This window comes from Rhinatrema bivittatum, chromosome 1 (assembly GCF_901001135.1).
Source record: "Rhinatrema bivittatum chromosome 1, aRhiBiv1.1, whole genome shotgun sequence".
Taxonomy (NCBI): Eukaryota; Metazoa; Chordata; class Amphibia; order Gymnophiona; family Rhinatrematidae; genus Rhinatrema; species Rhinatrema bivittatum.
Window position 1 is genome coordinate 236,174,898 of NC_042615.1, and position 21,531 is coordinate 236,196,428.

The 21,531-nt window shown below is 46.6% G+C and overlaps 1 protein-coding gene across 1 annotated transcript in view; it reads left to right on the forward strand.

The window, feature by feature from the left end:
• The window catches only part of RNF212 (ring finger protein 212), a 462,006-nt gene that overhangs the window by 398,643 nt on the left and 41,832 nt on the right, over positions 1–21,531 (forward strand). Inside the window, exon 11 of the mRNA XM_029592744.1 lies at positions 10,533–10,596. Within this exon, the coding sequence (XP_029448604.1) occupies positions 10,533–10,596 (64 nt within the window). The remainder of the gene's footprint in view (positions 1–10,532; positions 10,597–21,531) is intronic.

A 21,531-nucleotide genomic window follows, 5' to 3' on the forward strand; every position in this document is an offset into this window, starting at 1 on the left:
AAGAACAACAAGCCTTCTCTAAAATAAAAACTGAAGAAGTTCTTGAGAAAAGCATTGCAGTATTACCAGAAAAGAGAGAGAAAACACAATGCATGCAGTATTTAAAGATCCATAAGCAAAAAAAAAATCTAATTGAGATGGAAAACTCTGTCAACAGTGGCACTACCGCAAAAAGAAATAGTGAAGTGAATAACAAATCTCAACAATTATCTCACAAGGAGTCCAGGAAATGCAATAACCGTAAAGAGAGTACCTGGAAGGCTATGACCACAAATGCTCATAGTTTGGGAAATAAAATCCCAGATCTGCAGGCCCTAATGGCTGAGGCAGAATTGGACATTGTTGCTATCACAGAAACATGGTTCACAGAATCTCATGAATGGGATACAACAATACCAGGCTACAACTTGTTAAGGAAGGACAGAGAGGATAGAAAAGGGGGAGGTGTGGCTCTTTATGTCAGAAACAACATCCAAGCAACTGAGCTACAAGGAAGTTGGGGTATTGAAGAAGCTCTATGGGTCGACCTAAAAAACGATGACGGAGCATCCATTTATATTGGAGTGGTTTACAGGCCTCCAAACCAAAAGGAAGAGCTGGACAGAGATCTGGTTAAAGACATCCATAAGATAGGTAAGAAGGGAGAAGTGGTGATCGTGGATGACTTTAATATGCCAGATGTAGACTGGAAAATCCCATCTGCAGAAACTAAAAATAGTAGAGCGATAGTGGATGCCATGCAAGTATCTTTGTTCAAACAAATGGTGTTGGAACCCACGAGAGAAGGAGCTATACTCGACTTAGTGCTCACTAATGCAGATAATGTCTCAGATGTCCAGGTGGGCGCCCACCTCAGCAGCAGTGATCATCAAACGGTATGGTTTAATATCACTAAAATAATAGGGAAAAGAACCACAAAGACCCGAGTTTTACAGTTCAAAAACACAGACTTTGAGGAAATGGGGAACTACCTGGAGGAAGAACTTAAAGGATGGGAGAACGAGAGAGATGTGGATCAGCAGTGGACCAATCTAAAAGGAGCAATCACCAAGGCAACTGCTCTATATGTTAGAAATGTAAAGAAAAGCAAAAGAAAACTGAAACCTATCTGGTTCTCAATGGAGGTGGCTGACAAAATTAAAGCTAAAAGAACAGCATTCAAGAAATATAAAGGAATCCCAAAGGGAGGAGCACAAAGAAGAATATTTGTATCAACTGAGGGAGACAAAGAAATTAATCAAGTTGGCAAAGAGTCAAGCGGAAGAGAGGATTGCCAAGGAGATAAAAAATGGTGACAAAACATTTTTCAGATACATCAGCGAAAAGAGAAAGGTCCAAAGTGGTATAGTGAAATTGAAAGGTGGTAATGATCAATGTGTAGAGAGAGACGAAGAAATGGCAGAAATATTAAACGAATACTTCAGCTCTGTGTTCACTAAAGAAGACCCTGGAGAAGGACCATCTCTAAACAACAAGAAACTGGAGGGAAGGGGAATAGATGAAAATCCTTTTACAGTAGAAAATGTGTGGGAAGAACTAAAGAACCTGAAAGTGGACAAAGCCATGGGGCCTGATGGGATTCATCCAAGGATATTGAGGGAGCTCAGAGATGTTCTGGCGGGTCCGCTGTGTGACCTGTTCAATAGATCCCTAGAAACGGGAGTGGTGCCGAGTGATTGGAGAAGAGCGGTGGTGGTCCCGCTTCACAAGAGTGGGAACAGGGAAGAGGCAGGCAACTACAGACCGGTTAGCCTCACTTCGGTGGTGGGAAAAGTAATGGAGTCACTGCTGAAAGAGAGAATAGTCAACTATCTACAGTCTGGAGAATTGATGGACCAGAGGCAGCATGGATTCACCAGGGGAAGATCCTGTCAGACAAATTTGATTGACTTTTTTGACTGGGTAACCAAGGAATTGGATCAAGGAAGAGCACTAGATGTCATCTACTTGGATTTCAGCAAAGCTTTTGATACGGTTCCGCACAGGAGACTGGTGAATAAAACGAGAAGCTTGGGAGTGAGTGCCGATGTGGTGACCTGGATTGCAAATTGGTTGACGGACAGAAAACAATGTGTGATGGTAAATGGAGCCTTCTCTGAAGAGAGAGCGGTTTTAAGTGGTGTGCCGCAAGGATCGGTGTTGGGACCTGTCCTGTTCAATATCTTTGTGAGCGACATTGCAGACGGGATAGAAGGTAAGGTTTGTCTTTTTGCGGATGACACTAAGATCTGCAACAGAGTGGACACGCCGGAAGGAGTGGAGAGAATGAGACGGGATCTAAGGAAACTGGAAGAGTGGTCGAAGATATGGCAGCTGAGATTCAATGCCAAGAAGTGCAAAGTCATGCATATGGGGAGTGGAAATCCGAATGAACTGTACTCGATGGGGGGGGAAAGGCTGATGAGCACGGAGCAGGAGAGGGACCTTGGGGTGATAGTGTCTAATGATGTGAAGACAGCGAAACAATGCGACAAGGCGATAGCAAAAGCCAGAAGAATGCTGGGCTGCATAGAGAGAGGAATATCAAGTAAGAAAAGGGAAGTGATTATTCCCTTGTACAGGTCCTTGGTGAGGCCTCACCTGGAGTACTGTGTTCAGTTCTGGAGACCGTATCTACAAAAAGACAAAGACAAGATGGAAGCGGTACAGAGAAGGGCGACCAGGAAGGTGGAGGATCTTCATAGGATGACGTACGAGGAGAGATTGAAGAATCTAAATATGTACACCCTGGAGGAGAGGAGGAGCAGAGGTGATATGATACAGACTTTCAGATACTTGAAAGGTTTTAATGATCCAAAAACAACGACAAACCTCTTCCGTAGGAAAATAATCAGCAGAACCAGGGGTCACGATTTGAGGCTCCAGGGAGGAAGATTCAGAACCAATGTCAGGAAGTATTTCTTCACGGAGAGGGTGGTGGATGCCTGGAATGCCCTTCCGGAGGAAGTGGTGAAGACCAGAACTGTGAAAGACTTCAAAGGGGCGTGGGATAAACACTGCGGATCCATAAAGTCAAGAGGCCACCAATGAAGAGTGGGTGACTCGCCAGAATGATGGCTATTGACACAATACCCTTACTAAATAAACATACACATGCTTACTGTGACTCCTACATCGCTCTAAGCTTCAACAGCAAGAGGTAATGGAAAAAAGGATTTGCACTCATAAAGAGGGGAGTAGCTGGCTTGTTACGGCGGTTACTACCCCAAACCAAATATGCCTGATACTTCACTTTCAATGCATATACAGCATAGCTCTCTGCTTCAATGACAGGGGAGAAGAATAACTGATACTTCACACATCCAGCAGAGCTCTCTGCTACAACGGCAAAGGAGAAGAAAAAGGGTTCGCACTCAAAACGCAGGGAGTAGCTGGCTTGTTACGGCGGTTACTACCCCAAACCAAATGTGCCTGATACTTCACTTTCCATGCATATCCAGCATGGTTCTCTCCTGCATCGGCATGGGAGAAAGACTGATACATCACGCATTTCCAGCATAGCTCTCTGCTTCAAGGGCAGGGGGAAAAAAAAAAAAAAAAAAAACCTGATGCTTCACGCATATCCTGCATAGCTTCAACGACAGGGGTGAAGAAAAAAAAGGATTCGCAATCACAAAGCGAGGAGTAGCTGGCTTGTTACGGCGGTTACTACCCCAACCAAATGTGCCTGATACTTCACTTTCAATGCATATCCAGCATGGCTCTCTGCTTCTACAGCAGGGGAGAAGAAAAAAAAAAAAAAACCAACAAGAGCTGTACAACATAGTCTAGGTAAAACAAATAAGCATGGGTGTAGCTTGCTTATCGCGGCGGTTACTGCCCCTACTACCCCTAACTAATCAAGCTAGATATTTCACTTGCATGCAGCTCCATCACTGCTCTCTACATTAATGGTGGGGGTGGAAGGGGAATAGAACAAGGAGCTAAGAGTAACAGATAAGAATGAGAGAAAAAATGTGTGAGGCTTGCTGGGCAGACTGGATGGGCCATTCGGTCTTCTTCTGCCGTCATTTCTATGTTTCTATGTTTCTATGTTTCTATGATTCCATCGATGTAGTCGATGGTAATATCGATGCCAATGTCAGTTCCATCGATGACATCAATGCCAACATCGATTCCATCAGTGTCCATTTCAGTGCCATCAATGCCCATATTGGCATCGATGCCATCGACGCCATTGGTGCCCGAGTCAAGCCAATTGATGCCATTGACGCCCATGACCATGCCGTCGATGCCCGTGGCCATGTCACTGATTTCGTCGGCACCCGCCTCCATACATCGATGCCCTCGACGCCCACATCGTTTCCATCGGTGTCTTCGACGTTCCTATCAATGCGGTCATCGACTCCGTCGATGCCAGTATCATTTTTCTGATGCCAACGATGTTTTTTCGATTATTCGATGCCACATCATTTCCATAGATACCTATGCCGATGCCGTCAGTGCTCCATCATTGTCATCATTGCTTTGCTCAGGTCATCAACGTTTTTTCATATATATTTTTAACAATACCCTCGAAACCGCTTCGGCTGCCATCAACACCGTCAATACTGACATAGCACCTCCACGTAATGCCCTCGCCTAAACACAGTGTTCCATGCTTTGGGTTCTTATTAAAGCCCCGTATTAACCTACAACATTACATAGTGCCAGGAGCATTGCAAGCATGCTGACAGTCCGTCATCAGTCGCCATCCAAGACAGCGAGGGCATCCATCTCGGCGCTGGGGAAAGACCGGGCCGAGCACCGTGGCACGCATCGTCACCGACACGGTGACCATCCGCCACTGACGCCATCCAGCACATCGGTGCTATCCTTCTCGGTGCTGGAGAATGCCCGGGCCGAGCAACATCACCACTGCCATCGCCACTGTTCCGCACAGTGCTGGCAGTCCTTGGTGCTCCAGAAACACCGGACCGAGTTCCGAAGAATTCTACACCGGTGTCATGAGACATCGAGCCACTGCGACGAGGGCCAGGTTCATGAACCAAAGATGGCTCCCCTGTTCCCGAGGCATACCCCACCGACATTGGTGCGGGATTGTGGCCCTCCACTAATTACGGTGGTAGCGCGAGCCACGCCCAGCCTGTCTCCTCTATACCTGTGCCACCATACCAGGCATCAGAGTTGAGACGGATGTTTATGTCCGACAGGCTACCCCTCGATGACTCCTGAAATCCACGGAGCCAGCAATCTTCACAGACTCGTCCTTCGGCGATCCACGTCGGATGGTAAGTACCCGCTTCTGCGGCATTTCCATTGAAATGTGTTCTCGAATTCGGGCCATATGGTTCGAAAAGTTCTAGGTCATGTACCTTCCAAGAACCGTATTAGTGTCACATATCGCTATGCCAGCTGTGTCAGCCACAATACCAAGAGAACCTCTCTATCATTTCTTTTGATTGCATCAAGACATCCTCCCATTTTCAGCAACCAGGCTCTGTACTGATTAATACGCTGGCTTCTGGTTCCTAATTCAGAACCAAAGTTCCAGATGCATTCACTGATCTGCTAAACACAAGATCCAGCAAATACTACCTCAAGTGCAAGTCCACCTCGAAGCCTGACGACAGGTCTCGATGTCTCCTTATACAGCACACAGAAATGTGGGTAAGACTTTACCGCTCATGCTCCCGTGGGAGGTTACATGATATCCAGATTATATCAGCCCCTCCAGTTTGACACCTCCTGGTCTCCCAACTGGCCGGATATCAGAGCGGCCACCCCACTTTGTACCAAGGTTCCCGGTACACTCCCCCAGACGCTACAAAGCGCAGGAGGCAGGGGTTGGGGAGTTTTAATTACACTATTCTTTCTTTCAACAAAAAGTAGTTACTCTCCGCCCATCCTGGACCTCAGAAATACCAACTTTCTTCAGAAGGCACAGGTAAATGGTATCTCTCGTCACCATGCTTCCATATCACAGTAAGTACATTACCTCTAATCTTTCTATGTGCTTCATGGTGAGTCAACAATATTACAATCCCAAGCTCTGCCGGTTGCACCAGCTTCGGCAACTGGGTATTTCATTGAATCACTATCGGTGACTGCTGTTTCTCTACGGCGTGCATAATCATTCACGCTTTTCCTTGCATGGACAGCTGCATAACCACAGTCAGTCCATGCAAGGAGCTCTAACTTCTTCATGACCCACTATAAATTTACTACCTGGGATTACTGTTACTGCCATAAATCTCTTATACAACACTTCTGGACACCACAGTCACAATGACCTTCCTGTCCAGCATCCGCGCAGACATTCTAATAAATTCTTACATGTCCCTGCGCGCATATTCCATAACCTCAGCCTCTCAATTCTTCATTGTCGGGCCATGAGATTTTTTCACTATGCATTTTCCTCATAGATCCAAAACTGCTATGGGTTAGATTCAGTGATTTTCCATTATCAGTGGGTCTAAGCTGGTCAACCGCTTTCGTCCCTCATCCATATTGCAGATCTAGAACCAAAACCTAGTCTGATTCTGCTCATGCTCGCATTTACTCAGGGTTGTAAAGTTTGACCTAAAATCTTCTCAACCCAATATGCGTCTATTCCACTCCAGGCACAGTTTCACATGAACTTCCTGGAGCTTGTAGCCATGAGTTATACCCTTATGCCTTCCAATACTGCCTCTGCAACAAATCTTTGTGCATACAGACAGAGAGCATAGGGACAATGTGCTTTCCAACACAAAAGCACGCACAACCTCTTAGCTGCTCTGCAAAGAAGCTGCGCAGCTCTACCCTTGGCCCTTGCTCACTCCATGCATCCTCGGACCACTTATCTAAGAGATTTACTGAACGCACTAGCAAACCTTCTCCATGTAGGTTTCCATCCTCTCGAATGGTCTCGGATTACATGTGTAGCGGGAAAAATCTTCTAATGCTGAGGTCAACTGAACTTGCCCTCTGCGTCCGAATCGAACCATACGGTGCACAGATTCTACTCCCTACACATGTTTTCCAATGCGTTCCCATCAAGGGCCTCTTAAATGTGTCTCTTCTGCTGCCTCTCATAGCCAGCACTCTTCTAATGCTGGACCGGGACGGAGTTCACTGTTCCTCAGACCCACGTCCTGGCCGAGACCAGAATGCTTCCCATACTTCTCAATATTTCACACCAGTAACCAATTTGCCTTCTCACCAGTCAGTCACAAATCGTAGACTCACTGATGTTCTCAGATACTGGTAGTGTCACAAAACCTTCCACACATAAATCCTACCATTCAAAATGGCATGATTTACCACATGTCCATACAAAAGGGTATTACCCTTTTTCTTTTTTCTACACCACTCATTTCTCTTGCTCCCTCGGATTCTGCTCCCCAGACATCCTCCACATAGCTACACCTCTGTTTCAATTGGTGTATCGTTTGGGAGTGGGGATACCCGATTAACGGTAAACCCCTTCTGAGTCAGCTTACCATGGATTATCCACTGATCAAGCCACCTCTATTTTCACTAGTCACGGAATGGAACCTATATTTCGTGCTTATAAGTCTCATACGTTCTTCGTTCGAGCCTTTCCATTCCTCTCATTTCACAGTTTGGCATGGGAAATTCTTTCCCTCATAACCGTCACTTCTTCCAAAAGGTTCAGTGAGTTACACACCTTGTTACATACTCATCCAACCCTGCGTTCCTCCGTGACTGAGTGGTTTTACATATTCAACTTCATATCCTTCTTAAGGTAGACGTTGCATCTCACCTTTCTCAGAATATACTCTGCCCATTTTTCCCAACACCTCTCTCTCACCAAAGCGAGAGGGTTTTTCCACTCCTTGGACAGTAATAGTGCACTTGTATTCTATCTAGATTGCACTACACTCCATGGGAATTCCACCTAACTCTTTCCTTCTGTGGCAAGACTCAAGCTGCGAGTTCCAGTGGGCAAACAGACCTATTCCTCCTAATTGACGGTCTGTATCTCTTTTCCTACCAACAAGCAAGCATTTCACTACAACACTATGGGGTAGATTTTCAAAGGGGTACGCGCGTAAGATACGTGCATACCCCCTGAAAACGTAACCCAACCCCCCCCGCGCGTGCCAAATCTATTTTGCATAGGCTCAGCGGCGCGCGCAAGCCCCGGGACGTGCATAAGTCCCGGGGCTTGCATGGAGGGGCGTGTCGGGGGCATGCCGGGAGTGATACAGCGTTCCGGGGGCGTGTCGCGAGTGACGCGGCACCGCGGGGCATGGTTTCGGCCCGGGGGCGTGGCCGCGGCCTCCGGACCAGCCCCCGGACCGGAACATGGAGCGCGGCAGCCAGCCCGGCGCGCGCAAAGTTACGCCTGCTTCCAGCAGGCGTAACTTTGCCGACAAAGGTAGGGGGGTTTAGATAGGGCCGGGTGGGTGGGTTAGGTAGGGGAAGGGAAGGTCCGGGGGGGGGGTGGAAGGAAAGTTCTTTCCGAGGCCGCTTCGATTTCAGAGCGGCCTCGGAGGGAATGGAGGCAGGTTGCGCAGCTCGGCGCGCGCAGGCTGCCGATTTTAGGCAGCCTTGCGCGCGCCGACCCCGGATTTTAATGGATATGCGCGGCTACGCACGTATCTATTAAAATCCCGCGTACTCTTGTTCGCGCCTGGTGCGCGAACAAAAGTACGCATGTGCGCAGATTTATAAAATCTGCCCCTTTGTGTAACCACACTCTGTTGCGTCCGTCCCAGCCTCAATAGCTTCCCTTCGGCCAGTGCTACTTGTACATATTTATCAGGCTGCAACCTGGAGCTCTCTCCATACCTTCACAGCCCATTATTGCTTAGATACGAGTAGCCAGCATGCTCCATGTTTGGCCAGTCCGTCTACTCCTATTGTTTTCTGTTTAACCACCCAACATCCTTCCACCAACCTGTTAAGGGTTTCAGGATGCCCTCCGTTCCAAATTCCACCCCCATCATTGGGCATTTTGCGCATCTTGGGTGCATTTGGTGCACTCTCGGGCATCCTCAGCTCAGTACTCACCCATGTGTGAGGACTACCATCCTGCTTATCCTGTGAGAAAGCAAATGTTGCTTACCTGTAACAGGTGTTCTCACAGGACAGCAGGATGTTAGTCCTCACAAAACCCACCCGCCACCCCACGGAGTTGAGTCTGTATACGTTTTCACTTTTATTTTAGTTTCGCTTGCGCTTTTAGCTATAAGATGAGACTGAGGGAGACACCTGTGGTTCACAGGGATAATTGCAGGCTGAGCATGCTCAGTGCACTCAGTGTGCAAGTGTCAGTCAAAGCTTTATAGAAACTTCAACAGAAAAGTTTTCCGTACAGGGCTCCATCCTGTGATGTCACCCATATGTGAGGACTAATATCCTGCTGTCCTGTGAGAACACCTGTTATAGGTAAGCAATATTTGCTATCTCTTTCAGACAGTCTGAACGACTGTTTATGCTCTGTTGTAGAGATAAACAAAGTTAACTGGTGATGGAGGCATCTATAGCCCATTGCTTAAGAGAAGTAATCTCAGCAGGCTAGGTAGATTCAAAAGTTCCATTGCCTGGACAAGGGAGGACACTTTCCACTGGGGCCTTGGTGTTATCTTGGGCAGCACTTCAGTTCTTGTTTCCTGTTGCGGAATGCTGAACAGAGACAAGGATTCTCCTTACAATCTTTTTCCAAATATTGCCGCTTGGATGTTTGGGCTTAGAAGGACTCCACCGTCGCATGTGCGGTGTTGTTGGGACTGAAGGCAGCTTCCCGCCTTGTTAGTGAGTAGCTTTGGTACATCCCATTTGTATGGATTGCGTACCTGAGTGCAGAGGAAGGAGAAATTACTACTTACCTAACCATTTCTGTAAAGAAGAAAAGCCAATCCATAACCCGCCCTCGGCTGCCAACTTGCCTTTTAGTTTGTCCTTATATATGGATAATGCAGAGTGTTGTTCCTGTTTATTCTTTGAAGGACTACCAAGGTTCATAACTAGCCTGTCAGTTAGTGAATGTTAATTATTTTACCTGTGCTCTGTGTTCCAAATTGATTGGAAACATGAGTGGTTGACTGTTAATAGTCATGTTCAAGTCGAATCAGTTTGTCCACTGTTTGGCTTTTCCAGAGAATACTGGCGGGGCTGATGTCAGAGCAGGGCTATATGTCTGTGACATCAGCTTTACTCCATCTCCATCTGCTGGTAGAGGTGAATAACCCACTCATGTGGATTGGCCTGCCTTCCTTAGAGGAAAGAAATTATCAGGTAAATAGTAATTTCTCCTTTCCCCACTTTTATCCACAAACATTCCTTGAGCACCTGGTAACCTGAAAATATAACAAAATCGTCTTACTACCCAAGATGCAAATGAAGGTGCATTGTGCCAAGATCCTAGCTCTGTTTCCTAATGAGCTGAAGGCCGAAAAGAGCAGGATGAAACTTCATGTTTCAAAGAGTATATATATTTCCTGCCTTTTCTAAGTAAAATAGTGGGGGCTATAACTGAAAGTTAAATTTACAGAATAACCCATGCACTATGTATATACATTTTTTGATTAGTCATATAGTAAAATATGTTTCACATTTTATATTTACATTTATGCTTTTAGCCAGAGACAGTAGGTGGACCAAACAGACTGTCTTTGATAAGTCCACCGCAAGATGGACGTATGGGTAAGTGAAAATAAAGTCTCAGTGACTGTAAGTTGTTTTGGGATTGATTTGTTTGTTTAATGTATTCATGTGCAACACTTAACTTGGATATCAATGTTCACAGGGATTCATCTGAATAACTTTACAGTTACCTGAAGTTTTAAATTCCTGCTCGTCGATTCATTTTACCTGGATGACTTATTATCTGGGTACAATTTATCTGGATAAAGTGAGAGCATTCCGCAGGCATTTCTGGGTAAGTTATCCAGATAACTTTAGGACTTCCTCTTGGCACAACTAAAATTATGCAGATAAACTTACCTGGATAACTTACCTGGCATTTGTCTGAATATATTTAGCAGCATGGCTGAGCCACTAAACATATGGTATAATTTACCCAGGTAGCCCGCAGCTCAATATGGACTTCAGGGTTTTTAGTGTGCTTTAAAGAATTTTAAACTGTAAAAAGTTAACCACTTATAGCTGACAATTGCATTCCTTTCCTTCGTAAGTTATGTTTGTTTATATCCTGTAATTGTTTTTTGTTTTTTTCAAATAAAAAATTTTCATTTGATGACATTAAATCATACAGCATGGCTTTACCCAGGGCAAGTCTTGCCTCACAAATCTGCTTCACTTTTTTGAAGGAGTTAATAAGCATGTGGATAAAGGTGAACCGGTAGATGTAGTATACTTGGATTTTCAGAAGGCGTTTGACAAAGTTCCTCATGAGAGGCTTCTAGGAAAAGTAAACAGTCATTGGATAGGTGGCGATGTCCTTTCGTGGATTGCAAACTGGCTAAAAGACAGGAAACAGAGAGTAGGATTAAATGGACAATTTTCTCAGTGGAAGGAGTGGGCAGTGGAGTGCCTCAGGAATCTGTATTGGGACCCTTACTTTTCAATATATTTATAAATGATCTGGAAAGAAATACGACGAGTGAGATAATCAAATTTGCAGATGACACAAAATTGTTCAGAGTAGTTAAATCACAAGCAGATTGTGATAAATTGCAGGAAGACCTTGTGAGACTGGAAAATTGGGCATCCAAATGGCAGATGAAATTTAATGTGGATAAGTGCAAGGTGATGCATATAGGGAAAAATAACCCATGCTATAATTACACAATGTTGGGTTCCATATTAGGTGCTACAACCCAAGAAAGAGATCTAGGCGTCATAGTGGATAACACATTGAAATCGTCAGTGCAGTGTGCTGTGGCAGTCAAAAAAGCAAACAGAATGTTGGGAATTATTAGAAAGGGAATGGTGAATAAAACGGAAAATGTCATAATGCCTCTGTATCGCTCCATGGTGAGACCGCACCTTGAATACCGTGTACAATTCTGGTCGCCGTTACTCAAAAAAGATATAATTGCGATGGAGAAGGTACAGAGAAGGGCTACCAAAATGATAAGGGGAATGGAACAGCTCCCCTATGAGGAAAGACTAAAGAGGTTAGGACTTTTCAGCTTGGAGAAGAGACGGCTGAGGGGGGATACGATAGAGATGTTTAAAATTATGAGAGGTCTAGAACGGGTAGATGTGAATCGGTTAATTACTCTTTCGGATAGTAGAAAGACTAGGGGGCACTCCATGAAGTTAGCATGGGGCACATTTAAAACTAATCGGAGAAAGTTCTTTTTTACTCAATGCACAATTAAACTCTGGAATTTGTTGCCAGAGGATGTGGTTAGTGCAGTTAGTATAGCTGTGTTTAAAAAAGGATTGAATAAGTTCTTGGAGGAGAAGTCCATTACCTGCTATTAAGTTCACATGGGGGTGGATTTTAAGAGCCCTGCTCGCCGGTGCGCCTATTTTACATAGGCCTACCGGCGCGCGCAGAGCCCCGGGACTCGCGTAAGTCCCGGGGTTCTCCGAGGGGGGCGTGTCGGGGGCGGTCCCGGTCGTCGCGGCGTTTTCGGGGCGTGTCGGCAGCGTTTTGGGGGGCGGGTACGGGGGCGTGGCTACGGCCCGGGGCGGTCCGGGGGCGTGACCGCGCCCTCCGTACCCGCCCCCAGGTCGCGGCCCGGCGCGCAAGATGCCCGCTGGCGCGTGGGGATTTACGCCTCCCTCTGGGAGGCGTAAATCCCCCAACAAAGGTAAGGTGGGGGCTTAGACAGGGCCTGGTGGGTGGGTAAGGGAGGGGAAGGTGAGGGGAGGGCAAAAGGAAGTTCCCTCCGAGGCCGCTCCGATTTCGGAGCGGCCTCGGAGGGAACGGGGGTAGGCTGCGCGGCTCGGCGCGCGCCGGCTATACAAAATCGATAGCCTTGCGCGCGCCGATCCAGGTTTTTAGCATATACGCGCGGCTCCGCGCGTATCTACTAAAATCCAGCGTACTTTTGTTTGCGCCTGGAGCGCAAACAAAAGTAGGCCTATTCGCGGAGTATGAAAATCCGCCCCTTAGAGAATAGCCACTGCCATTAGCAATGGTAACATGGAATAGACTTAGTTTTGGGGTACTTGCCAGGTTCTTATGGCCTGGATTGGCCACTGTTGGAAACAGGATGCTGGGCTTGATGGACCCTTGGTCTGACCCAGTATGGCATTTTCTTATGTTCTTATGTTCTTAGTGTCCATTAATTTCTATTAAAGTCTTCAGAGCTTTTTGATGGATATAACATAATTACTTATTTATTGGGATGTTCTCGTCAGCAGTTTACAGGATTTTTTGTACTGTTCATAACAATCAAAACACAATCAAGGGACCCAGCACAGAACAAAGCCACTTCTCTGTAACATTTGTACTTTTTTATTGTTGTTTTCAATCCTGCAGGCATTAAAATTTGTGATTTGGTCTAGGAAATAACAGCCAGCAGTTCATCTCTTTGAAAGAACCGCAACATGCATCGATACGGTTCCAGCACTGGAGGAATTTCCCCATCTTCCAGGGAATCCGGATCAACCTCATCATCAGTGCCATCTGGATACATGTTGGGAACCACCTGCAGGGAGCCGGGGCACGCCCCGGCACTTAAGCATAGGACTGGAAGAGGGAGGAGCCACCAGCTGAGGGTCCAACCAGACAGAAAGGGGAGAAGCGGAGGCTGAAGAAAGGCTTGTAAGCCTTGAAAGAATTCCACCCAAGAAAAAGCAACTGGGTCCAGACCAAGCCAGGAAGGAACTGGAGCTGGTCCCACAGAATTGCCCTCACCAGCAGAGGAGCTAGTCAAGGGAGAACCAAGATCTGGTGACCCCCCCAGTCAAGGCCATGATCAACCCGTCATCAGAATGAGAAGAGCCAGAATTAGTAAAATCCAAGGAAGACAACTCTCCCTGAGCATCTGAGCACTGCTGACACAGGTTAGAAGCCAGGCCAGTCTGAAAAGCCCTAATATGACAAGCAACACAAACAGGAAGACACTTAGGCTTCTTGCTTACCAGTGCCATCGCTTTAGTAAATGTGCATCGGAACGGCTCGCGCCCAAAAAATTAGTGCCTAGAAGAAAGTGCAGCAAGGCACATGCACAACTTGTGCAACAAGTTAAGTGCATAAAAAAGTTTGTGCATGTAAAAGTGCAACCAAAAACTGAGAGCACAGCGTGTGCAGTGAGCCAACATACTGCGCATACCGACAGCCTATAGAGAGAGCAGAACATGTACAAGAGCATGCAAAAACGGCCGCCACAGCCTATCATGCTGCGTGCAAGACAAAAGACTAAATGTGGGGCCTAGCTCACTTGGGGCCGCTCAACCCGCCAGGCTGCCCAACCCCAACAGAAGCGGAAATGAACGTCAGCATGACGCATTGAGAACGGAGACTGAAGGAAGCTCTTCTTTCTCCTTTTTTTTTTTTAGACCTTACCTGAACTCACCGCTTACCAGCTTGAGTACAGAGATGGTCTCTGGCTGCGGGGGTAGAGCACATCTGCTATCACCGCCGCATTTGGCCTCCTGCACCCGTTACCTTTCTGCTGAACTAGCAGATAAGTCCTCGCTGGGAAAACCCAACTACCGGACCACGGCACACCTCTGAATGACCACAGAAATCACCTCAGGAATTCTCAACTGGGGGAGGGACCTTTAGGTATCACCGCAGGAGAACCGGGCTTTCATTTCCTGAATTTAGAATTTCAAATTTCTCCTTTCTAAATGCTCAAAGCAATCCCCATAGAGAGATGCACATCCACCATCTGCTGGAGACAAAGAATACTAGGAGGCTGGGGTCACTGCAGGGTTATGTATACTGTGAAGTCAGCTTGCTCCATCTCCATCTGCTGGCAGGGTAGCATAAACCCACTGGTCCTGAGTCCATCTATCTAGTAAGGAAAGCAAAATTATCAGGTAAGTAATTTCTCCAGTTTGTACCACTGGGAAAACTACTGCAGAATTTACTAAATTATGATAAACTCCCTCGAGGCAAAGGAATGCCTGGGGTCAGCCGATGCCATTTTAAAAAATAGTGGTAGTGTGGCAGGAGCTAGTAGGGCTTATTCCTTCCCCCTCTATACTACAAGGATTTCAAGTAAGCTGTGTTGAAGGTCCTGGAAATGGGAGGGAAGTTCTGGAGAGCTTTTTCTTCAAGGAGGCAAGTCCTACGGGGCTTTTTACAACCTTTAATTTATTTTAACAGGTTGAGGTGTGGGAGGAAGGTTGGAGGAGGGAATCCACTAGACCCTTAGGGATTTTATGGGCACTGCAATGGTGAGGGACTTTCTGGAGCCATATGGCCCCTGGTGCGCTGGAGATGGATTCTTGGGCTGAGGTGGGGTTGACACAACCCGCAGGCAAGGGCCTACGGGTCCCCACCATCAGCAGATGGAGTGGGCTGAAGCTAGAGGCCACTGGAGCTTCACCTATACCAGCCCATGTTCCCCTCGGGTTGAGCCTTTGGGTGCCGGGGCTGGCAGGACTTAGGCGGGCCTCGGGATTAGATGACAATGGTAGGTGGTTCAGCCCAGAGTTGGCAACGTAGAACTCTGGACACAAAGGAGTCTGTAGCATGGTCATCCGTAGCAATGGTCAGGGCACGGAGAAGGCAGGCATGGTCAGATGTAGCAATAGTCAAGGCACGAAGAAGGCAGGGGTGGTCAGGCGTAGCAATGGTCAAGGCACGGAGAAGGCAGGCAAGGTCAGACGTAGCAGAGATCAGGCTTGGAGAAGGCAGGCAAGGTCGGACATAGCAGAGGTCAGGTTTGGAGAAGGCAGACAAGGTTGGACATAGCTGAGGTCAGCACCAGGAGGTCAATCAGAGTACAGATGAGATGAGATGAAGACACAGGAACTTGAAGACAAACTGGAACACGGATCAAGGAAGCACGAAGGCAACGAGTACTCAGAACCAAACAGGGAACCAAGGAGACCTGTTGCAAAGGCAACGCTTCAGTGCGAGGCCTGAGCATTTATACGCTGAAGGATCTGATGTCAGCAACCCGGTCCGCGGCCAGGTTCCCGCCGTGGGCCCTTTAAAAGGTTTACTGATGCGCGCGCCTAGGGAGGTGCACGGTACCGCTGGCGGTGTCTCTCGCAAACCCTGCGGAGAGGCCCGACGGATGGAGGCATCCTGACTGGAAGTCCCGGAAAGTGGAGCAGGGCCGGAGGCGCTGGTGGGAGCCCGAGGTCAGAGTCAGCGGCCTACTGCCGTAAGCGATGGGGAGCTGGAGCCTGGAAGTTGCTTAGAAAGGTAAGAGGGCTGCACTGCGGGGCTGCCACAGGCAGCGAGCGTAACAACCCCTTTAAATTCCGACCCCTGGGAGTATTTGAATGTGCATTAATTCAACTAACGAGCGTTTAACACATGCTGTGCTATGCCATTTCCATAGCAGTGAGCTGCTTTGTATTAATTTGTATGCAATGCAGCTCATTACCATATTGTGTAAAAGCGAATTTATGGACCAGGTACTAATGTTTGGAAATTTCACATTCTCTGCATTATTTCCATGGTAATTTTTTTTTAACATGTGGTAAACACTGTTTACTGTTTGTTAGTATAGCTTAGTAAATATGCCCTACACCTATATATTTATGTATTTATTTGCTTATTTTAGAACATATATCCCGCACTATCACCAGTTCTAGGTGGGTTACAAAGTCATACTCATAAAATCTAACTTATAGCCATAATAACATACAAATAAAATAAATAAGAAGCATCTTAAAACACTGTGAAAATTATTATTCCTTAAAAAAAACCCTGTGGTAAACCAAAATAAAAGCATAGCTGGCAAAAATAATAATATCCTTCAGACTCAATCATCAAAAGCCTGTACAAATAAGATTTTAGCAGTTTATGAAACCTCACTATTTATATTTCAGCTTTGAGATCATGTGGAATTTCATTCCAGAGATGCAGACCTACCACACAAAATAACCTTTCACGTGACTCAGCTAATCTGATTAGCTTCACTGAAAGCACATACAATAGGCTGCATAAAGAAGATCTTAATAATCAGGATGGACGATAAATCTTTAAAACAGTATTAAAACATCTAAAGTCCATGTTCAGCCACTATCCGACTGTACAAGTTAGCCGGATAAACATATCTGGTTTACTTGTCTGAGTGCCATTGAATATACCCATATAACTAATAATTAGCTAGATAAGTTTAACTGGCTAACTTTAGACCTGCTAAGTTAGCCAGATAAGTAGCCATGCCGCAGAATTCCCTATCCCTCCCACCATTTAGTGTGCTAGCTAGCTAAATGGCAGCTGCTGAACACAGCCGAATATTGAAACATCACCACTTAACCGGATAAGTCTGAACTTATCCAGCTAAATGGCACTGAATATGGATCTCCTAAGAACTAGGTTATGTAGAGTTTTAAAAACGTATCTTAATACTGGCTCACGTCCTCAAATTTATAAGCAAAACAAATTTTCACAACAACTTGAGGGAAACTGCAAACGAGCAGATTATATATTTGACAATAAACATTCAAAAAATTGTTCAAAAAGACAACAACCAGCAGAGAGTGGTATCAGAAGAATGTATAGTGCTTCCAGTCTCATGGGCTCTTGCCCTTACAGGGCTACAACCCCTCTCTTGTGTAAACACTGTTTAGTCACGTCATTTACCAACTCACTGATGGCTTGTCTGGTTAATGTTTTTATTTTTATTTTCTTTAAGTGCAAAAAAAGCCTCCCTTGAATTACCCGTATTTTTTAAAACACACACCTCACACTTCCCATTTCAACCATTAAAACGTGATATCCTCTCTAATATTTGTTTTAAATTGTACTTATCTCTTGAACTGCGATCATTTTTCGCATGAATATTGGCTGATTTGCCCAGATGTCTCGCCCGACATTGACAATGTTTCGGCGCGCTCCTCGCGCCTGCTTCAGGGGCTATCAGTCGTTCTCGACCACTTCTACAAAAGAACATGAATGTGATAACTCTTTTCTTTAATCAATTCACTTATCTTAACTTACGCAACAAAACTTAGTTTTAAAAACTAACATAATTACCTTGAATTTGATCCTCCAAGATACAGACAACCAGTGCAGCTTAAATAACATTAGAGTAGTATTTTCACATATATGTGCTCAAGAAACAATCCAGGCAGCAGTATAATCTAGTCCCTTGCCTAGTATTATCATAATACAACTTTTTCACCTTTGTCCAGCTAGCAAAACACTCATGTATTCCCCTCAATTATTCCCTCTATTATTGCAAATTTCACTGTTCCCTAAATCTCTTCAGTGGCTGGGGCATAATTGTCAGGATTTCTGATATCTTGAGTATACCACCCCAGGAGCTGTGTAAGTTTGCAAGGCAGGACACTGGGCTAGAGAAGGGATAGTTTTCCGCCTAGCCAGCCCCCTCCCCCACAGGTTGAGACATTGGGATCTGGGTGCCAGTAGGTCTTTGTTGCGGTAGCAGTACATCATGGTGAGTCTGGACAGGCTGGATCAAGCCTGGAGACCCAAAGGCCACTAGACAAAAGGTCTGAAGGCCATTAAGCAAGAGAAGACCTAGATAAGCCACAGAGCAAGGTTCAAGGAGACAAAGGGCCCAAAGGCCACAAGACAAGGTAAGGCCCACATAGGCCGCAAGACAAAGAGCAAGAAAGCAGAAGGCCCGGAAGCCACAAGGCAAGGTGCAAGACTAGAGTGGCCAGTCAGAGAGCCAAGGGTGACTCAATAAAGAGGCAAGGTAGTTCTGGCAAGGCTGGGTTACATGGGGCTGAGAGTTGGGCGTGATGAGACCAGCGAGGAGGAGGCTTGCGGAAGATCTCTGCAGGTTAGGAAGAGTCATAGCGGACAGGACCATGGCACGGAGAGGCTGCATGGCAGACGAGGTCATGACAATAATAAATTATAGCTTAACCCAGCTAAATCAGATATTTTATGAGTGAGAAAGAGAGGGAAAGCTGCAAGTAGTACCATAAATGCTCTCCTTATGTCTTCTGATCCATGGACTCCCAAAGCACATCGCCTCCAATCGCGAAGTTCAATTCACGGCAAACTACTGGCACTCACTTTTCAAGAAGTTTGGGGATCACCTTGATTTCACCACCCTGAAGGTATTCCTCCACTCCTTCGTGAATGACAGACAGAATGACTGGTCCACTCTTCTCCCCTGGACCGAGTTCTCCTTTAATTCCCACACTCACTCTGCAACTAGTGCCTCTCCATTCCTAATTGTCTATGGGAGACAACCGATGCCACCGCTTCCTACCCCACTTTCGGTTCCTTCTCCGGCCGTGCAGCTCTCGTCCCAGCAGCTGCTGGTCCTCTGGACTCACACTCAAAAGAGCCTCTGCAAAACAGCAGACCAAGCCAAGAAAATAGCTCACAAACACAGGAGAGTGGCATATGTATGTATTGTTTCTGTGTGAGAGCTTGAGTGTATGTATCAGAGCTTGTGTTCATATGTATGTGTGTATGTCTGTGTGAGAACCTGTGTACTTGTGTATGTCTGTGTGAGAGCCTGTGTGCAAGTGCGTGTGTGTGTGTGTGCGCCTCTGAGAGCCTATGTAACACCTATAGGTTCTCACAGGCATGCTCACACACACATAATGTGTCTGTGAGGGAACGTGAGCAAGTGTATGTGAGAGCATAGGAATGTATATAAGAGATGGAGTGTGTAAGAGAGTGAATATGTATGTGTGTGTCAAGATAAAGTTTATGTGGCCCTACCTCCCCAATTTGCTACAATCTCAAGGTGACTAGAAATCAAAAGATTCCAGGTATGGAGAGCAGGAGATTTTTTAATCCTTATTAGTTTTAATTATTGGGTGTAATTTGGTGTTTCTACTGTTTTGAAATATTTTATTGTTTTTGGGAAATATTAGAACATATTTTAATTATTGGACTTTTTTATTCATCAGATATTTTGAAATATTTTATTGGTGTTTGGGAAATTTTGGATATTCTATTTGTTAACAATTTTGAAATATTTATTCTTTTTATGACTATGATTTTACTGTTACGAGTGATATTTATATTTCTTGATTTTACTTTTTAATGTTTTATGAAGAATGGTACTGTTTCTGTTTTTCTCACAGGACAAGCAGGATGGTTGTCCTCACAAATGGGTGACATCGAGGATGGAGCCCAACCACGGAAAACTTCTGTCAAAGTTTCAAGAACCTTGACTGGCCCCTACTGGGCATGCCCAGCACGGCACTAACCCTGCAGCCAGCAGGGGTCTCCCTTCAGTCTTCTTTTTTCCGCGCAGCAGTAGCCACGTGGTAGAAGAGCTCTTAACCACGTTCCTGACAGGAATTTCAAACTCTTAGTTTTGAAGAAAATTTGCCCCACAGGGGTCTCCCTTCGTCAAATTTTCGGTCCGCGGAACTTCGGTAAGTTTTTGCCGTGGTTTAGTTGACTTCCGTCAAATTTGGCCCTCGAGGCCTGTTGTCAGTCGACAGTCCCGCGGCTAAATTTTTGGCTCTTCGCCATGGCGTCGGGGTTTCGTCGGTGTCCGGACTGTACCCGAACTATGTCAATCACAGACCCCCATGGAGTCTGTGTCTTATGTTTGGGAAGCGAGCATGATGTTCTGACTTGCACTAAATGTGCTTTAATGACTCCAAAGGGTCGCAAAGCCAGAATGGAGAAGATGGGGCTCCTCTTCCACGCTCGTACCCCAACGCCATCGATTGCATCGACGTCATCGGAACCGGCACCGACGAGGTCTCATCATCATCGACAATCCTTCGGTGATCATCCTCCTTCGATGACTTCCCGGCCATCGACTCCCGTTCCTTCCCCTGATGCTCAAGGGGATCGAAAGGAGAAACATCGCCATCGACGTCATAAGTCTCGGCCTGTCGAGGAATCGACGTCATCGACCTCCGTCCAGACTGAGCCACCGCCAAAAAAGCCTCGATCAGAAGTGGCACCGTCCACTCCTGTTTCGCAGGCACCGAGGCAACCCTCACCCCTTCGGGGTTTGGGAGCCGCGACTCCACCGGTGACGGTGGTCCCTCCGGCTCAGCCTCAGCCTCCCTCTCCCGTCGAGCCGGGTCTTGTTACCCCGGGCAGAACTGGACCGGCTGGTCCAGGAGGCCATCGACAAGGCGATGCAACGATTCCAACCTCCTCCGGCACCGGCACCGAGGGTGGAACCGACCACCGAGCCGATTGCAGCAGCACTGGCTCCGTTGCTAAACCGGATGGAAGCGCTTTTCACAGCCCTTCCACCGGTGATACCTGCGTCACCGACACCGGCAAGACCGCTGTCACCGACAGGTTTTACATCCAGTGGAGAAACACCGTATCGGATTCCCCCTTCGGGGATAATTCCATCGGTGCCATGTCGTCCCTCGCCACCGACCTTGTCTTCGGGGGCGATAAGCACCTCTGCTCCACCGAGGTTTCCGATGTCGGCATCGATTCCATCGAGACCGACTCCGATTCCTTCGGTGCCCTCACCGGCACCGATAACGGCACCAATTCCATCGAGGTTTTCCTCGGTGCCCCCGGTGACTTCAACCAATATTTCGGTGCCTCAACCTGGACCCTCAGGAGTTCAACCCCCTCGAGGTCCTACCAGTCATCACCAAGAT